General features: G+C 36.1%; 2 protein-coding genes across 2 annotated transcripts; one reads left to right on the top strand and one right to left on the bottom strand.

Annotated features, from left to right (window-relative positions):
• Positions 1 to 265: 265 nt before the first annotated feature.
• Positions 266 to 4,267, bottom strand: LOC106381296 (lipoxygenase 4, chloroplastic). Its single transcript, XM_048748583.1, has 6 exons — positions 3,716 to 4,267; positions 3,339 to 3,619; positions 2,597 to 3,161; positions 1,975 to 2,171; positions 1,340 to 1,890; positions 266 to 1,232 (listed from the first exon to the last, which is right to left on the bottom strand). Exons 1-6 carry the CDS (start codon positions 4,122 to 4,124, stop codon positions 476 to 478), a joined length of 2,760 nt encoding a protein of 919 aa, XP_048604540.1. The 5' UTR covers positions 4,125 to 4,267; the 3' UTR covers positions 266 to 475.
• Positions 4,268 to 9,439: 5,172 nt separating this feature from the next.
• Positions 9,440 to 12,412, top strand: LOC125582260. Its single transcript, XM_048748854.1, has 6 exons — positions 9,440 to 9,783; positions 9,883 to 10,174; positions 10,364 to 10,804; positions 10,867 to 11,193; positions 11,275 to 11,454; positions 11,507 to 12,412. The coding sequence occupies exons 1-6, from the start codon at positions 9,440 to 9,442 to the stop codon at positions 12,410 to 12,412; spliced, it is 2,490 nt and encodes an 829-aa protein (XP_048604811.1).
• Positions 12,413 to 12,621: the final 209 nt, after the last annotated feature.

Below are 12,621 nucleotides of genomic sequence, written 5' to 3'. Positions count from 1 at the left end.
AAATAAATAAAATATTATCTTCAACTTTTTCAGTCGTCTTATCTAGGATCTTTTGTTTTCGTAGTAACATGTAGTGCCATCAGTTTACTTAAAATTATATTGCATTTCTTTTAACTTAATTGATTAATATCTATAAATTTTAATTTGTATAACTATCCTTACCAAAACATTCTTACAAAATAAACAGCAAAGTGTGATAAAATTTTAAAATAATATCAGAAATTAGTAATTTTAACAAATCTCATTTAAAGTTCAACAATTGTAATACCTTAATGTTTACACAAAATTTATTGATGTTATTAATGTTTACACTAAATTTTACAACATAATCAACTATAAAGTTTTCGCAAATCCTTGGAGACATACACCAATTGCATCCAAGAAAAAATAAATTAATTAATAAATTATAACTTTATTTGTCTCAAAAACCTATTTATTTACTTATAGGTTCCCTATATTTAAAATTAAAATTATTCTAAATCGATACGCTATTAGGTACGCCTCTGCACGTAACACCCGGTTCAGAACTCGGAGCCATCAACTCGTAGGGCAAAACTCCGGCCCCACACCTATTCCTACGGCTAGGATCTTTATTCCTCTTCTCAATCTCTTGTTCAATCCGACCAATCTCCGCCGAGAATCCATAAAACGCATCAACAATCTCAGCATCTCCGGTCCAAATCGACGGCTGTTGTCTCTCCCCGATATACTCCTCGTCAGGCGAATGCGTCGATAAAGTATCAACCACCGCCATAAACTTCGTCGTTTGCAACAAACTCGGCAACGAAGAGAAAAAATACTTTTGCGGATCCTCGACAAAACTAGCGAACTCGGGTTCTGACTCGTCAGGGATCAGCTGTCTCATCAACGGTGGTCGGTTCGGGACATAACCTCCGTAAGGGTACTGTCCGAAATTGAGAGCTGCGTGTTGTGCGGAGGCGAGCCAAACTATGGTAGTGATGATGGAGACGAGGTCATCGACGGTGGAAAGCTCCGGCCACCAGTCGGCGTCGCGGTGATCGGCGTGGCCTACGTTGATAGACTCGGAGTACCAGGCTTGGAGCTCTGTGTCGGTTTTGACTAGGTTCGGGTTAGGGTAATAACGTTCCACGTAGGTTCGGACCCAGGTTTGGATCGCTGACCATAACAAGAGACCGTCGTTGGCGTATGGGTAATCTTCGACAAGTAGTTTAAGCCCATGTGGTTGTGTTGGGTCAGGAACAGCCATTCCTCTGAAAATCAAATAAAAAATAAAAAATAGTTAGATCATATAATATATAGTGTTATGTGCACTAGAGTTAGTTTAATACTATGTTATAACAACTTATTGAGACATTACCTTCGGATGAGATCAGCAGGGAGGCCTTCCATATCAAACCGCCACTGATTCTTATACGCAGCTGCACTGATCTCCAGGCCGTACTGACCAGCTGTGAAGCACGACTCAATCACACCATCCGCGCTAACCAAAGTCTGTCGAGCCACGGCATTGATCTCTAGAGTGTACCTCATGTGAGGGTCCAATAATTTGTATATCGGGTGCAGAGCGCTTAATTGTCTATGAGCAGCTAATATAAACGGCTCCAAACACGCATGGGTACGTAACCAGTGGTTCACAAGCTGGTGGACGCCAGCGTCGTTGGACCCAACATGGGCTTTGGCTAGCTGCCACGTCCAGTTGGAGGTTGCGTCTATTGGTGGTGTGACAACACGCTTGGACTTTGGGAGGCTTAGCTCGATGGCTACAGGCTTAAGTGTACCCAGACGAGTCAAGAACAATATGGTTCGAGTCGCGTAAGCCTTGCGTCTATCCAACGCGTTGATTCGGTCTAGAAATGGTAAGTATGTGTCGTGGTAGTCCACCATGAACAAACGGTTCGTCTCCAACGCCTGAAAATTCAATTAAAAATGAATTAATGATTTAGTCAAAATTGTTTTCTTTTATGTTTATGTAATCTAGATATAGATTCGTACTTGTTGTACGGACAAGCCGTCAAGGTGACCGATGATGTGGTCTTCGGTGAGAGCAGAGTCTAGATGTGAACCGTAGATCTCGCGGTCAAGATTGCTGACCGGTGGATAAGTCGTGACTCGTTCTATATTGACTGGGTTGATCCCAGCTATGGCTTGGCGTGCGAACTCGTCATCTCGAAGCCATGCGTATTTATCCTCTATATTAACATTAAAGGTAAAAAGAGCCATTAGATAAATTAAACTATGCTATAAGATCTAAGTAAGCAGTTTATCGAATTAATATAAAACAGAAACGCGCTTTTAATCGAATTATATGCTCAAACTAATGTAACTACTACCAGCCGAATTACCTTTTAGGTGAATTAAAATATAAATGAATTAAGCACGTGAAGCATGTTTCTTTATTCAAGAAAGTTCCAGTGTTGGTTCCAAATACCCAAGTACATAGAACTACATATTTTCGACTAGTTCATAATTAAGCAGCATGTGAATATGTCTATGTATGTGGTGGCACATGTGTTAGTTAACTAATGAACCTCGAAATATCATTAAGAAAAAAGAATTAATGAAAACAATCAAAAGATTTAATCAAATACTATTAGAAGTAAATGAATGTCCTTACTTGAAACTATTTTGGGAGTATCGTATCTGAGCAACCCTTCGCTAGATTTTTGGAGGGTAGTGACGATCTTAGGCAAAGGGAACTTCTTGAACATATCATCTTGAATCCCTAACTTGAGAAGCAAGCCTTCTTTATAGAGACTATCAATCTCACCGAAGTTAGCAAAGTCCTCAGCCAAAATACTAGCTTTCAGTGAAGGTACAAGGTTATGTAAAACCGCCTTGAGCCTACACGCAGCAAAAGTGTTCTTCTTAGACTCCTCAAACTGCTCATCTCGCGGCACATACATCGGCAATGGTTTCTCTACTCGTCTCTCGGACATTAGGTCGGTATCTGAGGAACGCCGGCCGGTTCGACAGCGTCTAGGGTAAGGAAACTCACGACCACCAAACACCGGACGGGCTAGTTCTGTTGATATGTCGGGATTACCTATGTCGTTGTAAACATCAAAGTCGTAGATTCTGTCTGATAATTTTCTTTCTCCTTTACCATTTCCTCTTAGATTCTCCAACTCTTGCTCCCTTAATGTTCTTAGACCGGACGGTGTCTCGCTAGGCAAATAAGGCTGCTCAATTTTATAACCACATTTAATTTTTCAGACCAAAGTATGTAGTTGAAAGTCACGGTAGTTAATTAAGACGAGTTTTGGACCAACCATGATATTACTATATGATATAGTATAATAATAAATTCACATTTAACAGGTTTGTTGATGGTATTTGATTAGGAGTTAATTAATTACCTGATTAGTGAAGAAAATACGTTTTGATGGATGGTCATTTTGGGATTGGACCCATGAGTTACATGGGAAGTGAACAGGGCCACATGCAAAGCCTTCTATGGTGATGTTTTCAAGGAAAAACTCTTTTTGGTGTTTGTTAGTCACCGTGATGGCTCCCGGCAAACCAAAGGCCGAGTCCACCGTGAACTCCGCCGCGTAATGGACTTTCTCCGCTTTTGAATTTGATTTCTTTGACCAATCTTTCAATATCGCCGGTTTGCTCTTCTTAGGCTCATTCGTTTCTATTTTTAGAAATTTATTTGGGGAGAAAATAATCAAAAACTATAATAAAAATAAATAAATTATTAAAAATAAAGTTTAACTTATAACTAACTTACTTGGATCAACTTGAATGCTGATAAGCTCCAAGACAACGTTTCTACCGATTTTGTCGGTAAAAGCATCTAAATGCTTAACCAAAGTCTCTTTAAAGTCTTCTTTGTTCTTGTTCCTCACCGTCACAACTGCTCTCACCTTAAATTGAACCGCCTTCTCCACCTCCTCATTTTCTTGGTTTCTACCAAGTGTGTTAAAACGCAACGTTTTAACCAAATCCTCGCTGATTGCCGCCACGACACCGCCGGAGATAGCAGCTTTCATCGGCCTCAAGTCAAAAGGATTGATAGATAATTGCGTTCTCTGTGTCTTCTTCTTGATGGAGAGACGAGACTGAAACGGAGAGGAAGCTAGTGATGATGATCTCTCAAAGATGAGACGAGAACCCATTATCTCTTTAGCTAGAGCCATTCCACAAATGAATTTAATTAGTACAAACTAATGATTGAATCTGAGGGTTTTTGTTTCTTGGAAGTGATAAGAGATTGCAGAAAAAGGTTAAAGCTTTCAAGAAGAAGTTGAGAGCTTTTATTAGTGCGTTCTGATTACAAATAATGTGCAGGCGACAGCTATTTATATGCTTTAGCTTAGGGAGAGAGAAAGCTTATTCTCAGTCCACACGTTTTTTTAATTGGAATATTCATAGTTTACCTATTTTTCTTTAACCAAAAAAATACGCTGATTTTTAGAAACATGTCGTAGATTTTCTGAATAATACGGACATGTTCAACTTAAACTTTTCATTTATTTTTTACTGATAATTTATATTTTTGAAAAATATTATTTAGAAATTTAGAATGATTTGCGTCACGGAAGTGTAAAGTCTGTATTCAACATAGCGAAAGTAAACATTTAGTTCATCCCCTAAATTATACTCTCTCCGTTTCATAAAAATCCATATTCTAGAAAAAAAAGTTTGTTTCAAAAAGATATATTTTTTATTTTTTCAATAAGAAAATATTATTTAATGAAAAATTGTAAATTTTTTAAAAAATAATGGTGTTTATTTGATTTCTATTGGCTAAAAGTTATGAAAAATTGTTATTCACAAAAAACAGTGCATTTACAATTAAATTTTAATATGTTTTTTTAATATGTATAAAAAATCTAAAATATGTATTTTTTTGAAATGGAAAGAATAGTAATTAACATGTGTAACCCTTTGATTATTTAGTTTTTGAACTGATTAAAAAAATTAATCTTTTTCTGACAAAAAAAATATATTAATCTTTTAACTTCTAATTCATAATTGTTTCAAGCTAGGACCGGCCATGGCAAGATAGTATTTTGCTTTAACAAAGTTAACAAGACTATTTTTGGTCAGAAACAAGAACATCTTTTTATCAAAAAAAAAAGCTTGTAATTGAGTCAAACTGAGTTCCGAGTCAGACACAAACGCGGCTGAATCGTTAAGGAAGCATACGAGAAAGTTATAGTAATTGACTAAGATGCTTATAACTGTCGAATGACATATTTACCCTTGATATTTCCGTAATTGGTGATTATATCCCGGGATCGTCAAAGAAAGTTGACCATGGCTTTTAATGAATTAAAGAAACACCCCAAGTGCAGTAAATTAATAATTCGATATCGGCTTTTGAAGATCGGTTTGTGCTATAGTTTGATAAAACAGTGGATGTGATATTTTACAGCGATACATACATAAGAGCTACAGCCAAATAATTAAAGGTAAAGTCAAAAAGAAAATCTCTTATATATTAATCGAGAAACATTACAACCTTTAATTATAGCCACGTGTCATCACCAGACGAAATTCAGAATTGTTAGAAAATATGTTGGTCCAATTAAGTATATATTATACTTTTCATTAAACTAACAATAAAATTAATTAGAGTATATAATTACTACTTTCTTTTCTTTCCTTAAATAAAAGTTACGAAATTACCAAATATGACTAATATATATATATGACAATTAATGATTCTAATAAAAAAGATTTGATAACAATTTATATCTCATCCATCGTTTTTGTTTAATTTATATTATTAAATAAATTAAACAATCAAATTAGCTATAAAATTAAAATATAGATTTTTTCATGTATGTTATATTTTGAATTTAAAAAAACGACAAAATTACTAAAATTGTTAAAATTATTATGTTAAAAATAATGATCAATGGTTTAACATCCCCTATATATTAATAGAGAATCATTTAAAAAGTTTAGAACATGTAGTTTGTACTAATTAAAAATGTCATGCTGAGTTTTCACATAATTGGAATGTTAATTTGTTTACGTGGTGGCTTGAAAATCAATTGAGAATTTTGTTAGTCCAAAATTAAACTGCTAGGGAATGTTATATATATAGCATGTCCATTATGAACCATTCATTTATCAAATTTAAATTTATTATATATTATTTTCTTAAATAAAACTTACGGAATTACCTAATGTGATTATGATATATATAGTAATTAATGATTTTAAATAATGAAGATTTGCTAATAATCTGTATACTTTCTATCATTTTTGTTTAATTCTTTATTATTAAAATAAATTACACAATTACATTAATCATATATTAAAAATTTTGACTTTTTGTATATGTTGTATTTTGAATTTTTCAAAACGAGTATAAATTACTAAAACTGTTAAAAGTCTCACATAAAGTTTTGTGATCAATGTTTAAATTTTTCTCTATAATAAGATACAATGATAATAAAATCATATAAATAAATAATTTTATTTTAATAGGTGTTTATGTTAATATATATATATATATATATATATATATATATATATATTTCATATCGCTTGAATTTAATTATATATCATATACGATAGATAAGATTGATTATTTTTTATTTATTTATCCTAAAATGATTGCGAATAAAGAAGAGTGGTCATTTGATTTATATATGCAATCCAATTTATTATATAATAGTAACTGATTTCTTAGTTATTTAATATATAATTATTATTTTATTATTTTATAATATGCAGAAAAATATAAAATAAGTGATAAATATAAAATATATATTCTCCACAAGGCGCAGATCTTAACTTAAGTATGTATCTATTTAATAATTTTGAATCTTAAACATTTTCTAAATCTCAGGCCAAAATAAAAGAAAGAAATGAGATTAAACTCAAAAATCAATATTTATATCGAGCAATAACCAAAATGACACAAAAAAGAGAAAAATATCGAAGATAGATAGGATTGACACGTGAACGTAAACTTCTCATAACCGTAATTAACTTTTAAATTGCTAAATCATGATTTAAAACTGAGCTGACATAGTTTCATTGTAACCAAATAGTAGGCATGAGATTCTTCGGCCTAAACGTTAGGTTTTTATGCGATAAATAATTTTGTGACCTAAAATATTTTTAAAAATGAGATCAGTTCATTAGTAAACAAATTATGTAATTAACAAAAAAAAATTAAAAAAATTATTTAAGGGCCAAAAATATTAATTCGATTAATAGTATAAATTTTATTTCCCATACAATATTTCTTACATAATTTTCATATAAATTTACTCTGCGCAATGCGCAGGTCTTTTCCTAGTTAATAATTTAAAGGTAACCCCAAATGGCGATTAAATCTTTGGCTCGCCAAGAAAGTTGGCCATGTCTAGGACATATAAAAATGTAACATGTGCGCATTATAAAATTCCTATTGATTGTGTAAAAAATGTAACAAAAATGGGAGCTGTACATATGCATAACGTAATGTAAGCACTAATTAAAAGTCATAATCGTAATGTATAATCAATGATAAATCACAAAGCTAATGTACATGCATATGCATGCAAGATAATGTTTAAAAAGTCCAAAAATATCGGCGATATATATATTTCACTTATTATCATCTAGAGCTCGCTTTTCTTCTCTCTAATTTTTAGATTAGTTTCCTTTAATATAGTTAATTAATCAGGGTATCTGATTCTTGTAAGGAATTCTATTGCAAATCACAAACGCAAACACATATGTCTATGCCTAGTTTAATTCAACTGTCTCTATAAACTAATCGTGCTCACACTTTGTATGAAGCTATAATATTATTTTCCCGCACACTTTTAAGAAGATAGAATCTCTATGTAGAGTTTTCAAGGAAGAAGAGTCTTAGAGTAGTGTTAAGTTGTTATAGCCACCATTCCGGTACGACAAGTTGGTCACGCGCCGCCTCTTGGGTTTGGCCAATATATAGTCGCTTTTTATGCATGTAGTTATTAGTTTATGATTGTGACAAAAAAAAAAGTTATTAGTTTATGAAACTTCTTTAAAGCTTCTTCTAGTATATACTTATTAGTCGTTAACAACGCCTACTTATAAGAAGAGAAACATATTAGCGTACGTTTAGTGGCGCCTTTGTATTGAGCCTCCAAATTTTAAAACTATTTAGTATAAAGAAAGTTGTGAATATGTTTAGTTTGTGTATGCAAAAAAGAAAGAAAGAATATGTTTAGTTTGTGCTTTAGATTTCGTTGACAACATTCAAAAGTTTTTCTACGAGAATTCAGCGTAGACCATATAGACGACTAGTCTACCATTGCATTTTAGTTCAAATTTAGTTTTTAGACTAGGGACAATAACACATGAAAGAGGCCTTAAAACATAAATCATATATGTTTCATCAAAAGTAGCAATGAAATCGAACTTAGAGATCTAACTAACTACGTTTGGGGAACATAACTGAAACAGCATTGAGCTAGTGAAGCGAAAGATATATTTGTAAATGTTTTTTCCAACATTTTGCACCTGTATATGTATTTTATTAATTCATTTTTGTTAAATATAATCCGTTTGACCAAAAAAAATTTCAGATGTGCATGGCGGAAGCATGGTCGTATGTATTATTTTTTAAGTAACAAGGCTTTCTCTCCGTCTCGGCATGATGAAAATTCTATCCTACACATCGCTATCTTCTGAGGAAGTTGTAATCTACAAAGTCAAATATAAATAAATATATGAATTGAAACACAAACAGCTGTATGCTAATATTTATTTTACCCAATACGTACGTTGTCTCTAACTTGACAATTCAAGGGTTACATTTGAATAAAATCGTCGTCCAGTTGAATAATTGAACTCTTCTTTCACCTAAAATTTTCTTTAAAAAAAATTAATATATATATATATATATAATTCAACCCTGAAATAGGGCCATCGGAACAGTAAACTGCTCCCGTACACTGAAGTAAACAGTATAGGCTAGATTCTCCCACTCTTAGAAGGGTTCTTACAATTAAAACAAAATAAAAAAATATTAAAAACATCAAAAAGTGTACAAAAGTTCTTAAACCTCATTTTTAGGAACCTATTAATAAACAACATGTGTCATTTAACTGGTTTAAAAAATAAAAATTTAATCATTTAAGTATAATATTGATATTTTTTTTTTAGAATCCAAAAGGATTTCTTACTGATAATGTTTTTTTTCTGCTAAATCATTCTTACTGATAATTTTGCTCTAAAATATATATAAGCAAAGAAATAAAAAAGGCGAAATTTGTCATGAAAAATAAGAACAAGAGAAGCAAACTTTCATACTCTAGTTGAACAGCGGTGACAAATTCTAGTACAAAATCCATCACTGTTCGCCGTCAACATCACCACATAATCGTCTCCATGGTTACAAAACGTCGACTTTAGTAAGAAGACCCGACTCGGAAGAGTTGTGAAGAGTTGGTCTACCTTCACGACACCTCTCTCCAGTACTTCTCCATGGGCTTTAGTCGGAGACTATAACCAAATAATGAGGACTAGTAATCACTCCAGTTACCCCCTCTCCATTATTGATGTTGCTGGAATGGATGACATGGTTACAGTTTTGCAAGTCGCTGAGATTTTTGAGGAGCAAGCGAAAGGATCCCCTTTCACCTGGTGGAATAATCAAGAAGACAACCCTATTGCTAAGAAGATTGATCACTCCCTCATCAATCAGGCTTGGTCGAATTCGTTTTTTGATTCATATGCAGACTATTTGGAGCGTGGCCAGTCTGATCACGCGCCATGCCTGTTCAGAATGCCATCTCTTAGGCGACAAATACGTAAGTCTTTCAAGTTCTATCATCACATAATTGATCACCCTGAGTTCCTGTAGACAGTAGATAATGCTTGGCAGGCAGCATCTATAGTGGGTTCAAATCAATTTAAACTGGTGCGATCAATGAAGTGTCTAAAAAAGGACTTGCGCAGGCTCAACAAGAGGCATTATAGTGGCATCTCGGAACGTGTTAAAGAGCAGGGAGCAAGATATAGTGGCATCTCGGAACGTGTTAAAGAGCAGGGAGAAAGAGTGGAGGTGTTACAATGGGTCCTGCTTACTAATCCGAACAGAGCAACGACTGTGGAGGAGCATCGTGAGAGAGACAAGCTAAACAAATTGTTCACAGCAGAGCAAAAGTTCTATAGACAACGCTCGAGGGTCCGATGGGCAGACATTGGAGACAGGAATACAAGCTTCTATCATAAGACAGTGGATCAGCGGGTAACCCAGAATCACATTCATTTCCTCAGGGATGAGAATGAGAGTTTTATTGGAACAAACTCGGGGATCAAAGACCACTCGGCAGCTTATTTACAACGCATATTGGGTCATACAGACATGCCTACTTCACCAGTGAACGTGGACACCCTCTGAAGCCTGTTGGATTTTAGATGCTCGGATCTTCATCAGGCCTACCTTGCTAGGGAAGTCGAGGCAGCTGAAATCAAGGCCACACTCTTCTCTATGCCGCTCAACAACAGCCCCAGTCCTGATGGTTATTGTGTGGAATTTCTCCGAGCCTCGTGGGAGACAGTGGGTAACGATGTCATTGCTGCTGTAGCTGAGTTTTTCAGGAATGGTCGTCTGTTGAGAGAACTCAACACAACAGCTATCTGCCTGATCCCTAAATCTCCCGAAGCCTGCAAGTTGGGGGACTACAGACTGATAAGTTGTTGCAACATTATATACAAGCTCATTACGAAGATCATTGCCAATAGATTGAAGCCGATCCTGCAGCTGTGTGTTAGTCCCAACCAAACAGCCTTCCTCAAAGGTCGAAGCTTGGGAGACAACGTCCTTCTAGCAACAGAGCTGATAAGGAGCTATAACTCTGACCGTGTCTTAAGAGTTGTATGCTCAAAGTGGACATAAGAAAAGCATTTGACACAGTCTGCTGGGACTTTGTTGTCAAGTTGTTGGAGGCACAAAGCTTCCCTCCGCTCTTCATAACTTGGATTAAGGAGTGTATTACCTCCCCACGGTTCTCTATTGCAATTAATGGTGAGCTTGCAGGCTTCTTCCCCGGGCAGAAAGGACTGCGACAGGGAGACTCTATTTCACCTTACCTCTTCATAATGATCATGGAAGTGCTCTCCAAGCTTCTAGGGAAAGCGGCCGATGAAGAAGGCATGAATCTCCATCCGCTATGTCAAACGCCGAGGATAATTCACTTGATGTTTGCTGATGACCTACTTGTCTTCTCTGACGGGTCTTTTCATTCAGTCTCTAGAGTAAAAGAGGTGATGGCTCAATTTAAAAGGTGGACTGGTATGGAGTTAAATCCTGCTAAAACAGAAATATTTTTTGGAGGTTTTTCTCAGATTGAAGCAGCAGTTATAAGTGACTTGGCAGGCTTTAGGAGAGGTTCATTCCCCACTCGATACCTTGGTCTTCCTCTGGATCCAAACAGAATCAGTTTTGCTACGCTTCAGCCATTTCTGGAGAGGATTACATCTAAGCTTAATTCATGGACAGTCAATAGCCTCTCATTCGCTGGGAAAGTAAGGATGGTTATCTCTGTCATCTATGGTATGGTAAACTTCTGGAGCTCAGTTTTTGATCTCCCCAAGCGTTTCTATACGAAAAATGATTCCCTCTGCTCTGCTTTCCTATGGGGGCAGCAGGACTTTCTCTGCTCAAGGGGCTAGAGTTAGCTGGGAGAGTATTTGTAAACCAAAATGTGAGGGTGGTCTTGGAATTAGAAAACTAGAAGAGTTCCAGGAGGTCTTTCAACTGAAAAGGGTATGGAACTATTTCTCCACAGGCTCGTCTCTTTGGGTGGAATGGCTTAAGGAGAATGTGTTTAAGAGGAAGTGCTATTGGGAAATACAGACCTCTCAGCGACTCTCTCCTACTGTGAGAGGAATGATCGGGATCAGAGATACGGTTCGGGAGTTCTTGCGCTGCTCAGTTGGACACGGTCGAGCTGCAACATTTTGGTTTGATTGGTGGTCGGATCTGGGCCCGTTGATAACTGCGCTGGGAGAAGCAGGTCCGCATGACCTACGTATTCCTATCTCAGTGTTCGTGTCTGATGATATGGTCAACGGAGATTGGTCGCTCCCTGCTGCAAGGTCGGAAGAAGCAGTAACGCTGCAAATTGTGTTATCCACGATGGCCCCTCCAACTTCTGAGCGAGGTGCTGATAAATTTCTTTGGAGGAATGCCGCAGATCACTTTCTTCCGAAGTTCTCAAGTAGAGATACTTGGAATAGAATTCGGGTTGGAGCTACCACTGTCTCTTGGCATAAACTTGTTTGGTTCAAAGAGGAAATACCGAGATGTTCTTTCATAACATGGCTAGCGATCCTTGGACGTCTGCCTGCAAGAGACATGCTCTCCTCTTGGGGCTTGTCGATTCCATTGAACTGTGTCTTATGTTCATCAGGAATTGAGAACCATGATCACTTGTTCTTTCGCTGTCCGTACGCGATTCCATTGAACTTGTTCTTTCGCTGAATCAGGCACCGTTGCGTTCCTCCTCAGGTCTGTCAGCTATTCTGAAGCTTCTCTTACAAGTCATCACGTATGTTCTATGGAGAGAAAGGAACTTCGGAATCTTCATGGACTCCACCTCACCTCAGCAAGCCTCCATCTCACGCGTGGACAAGATGATTCGCGATCGCCTGCCCTTCATTCCTTCGCGGCCGCCCCCATCCCCTTTCCTG

Source organism: Brassica napus, chromosome C2 (genome assembly GCF_020379485.1).
Source record: "Brassica napus cultivar Da-Ae chromosome C2, Da-Ae, whole genome shotgun sequence".
In the NCBI taxonomy this organism is placed as follows: domain Eukaryota; kingdom Viridiplantae; phylum Streptophyta; class Magnoliopsida; order Brassicales; family Brassicaceae; genus Brassica; species Brassica napus.
The sequence above is the reverse complement of the archived record's forward strand: the minus strand, read 5'-3'. Positions and strand labels throughout refer to the sequence as shown.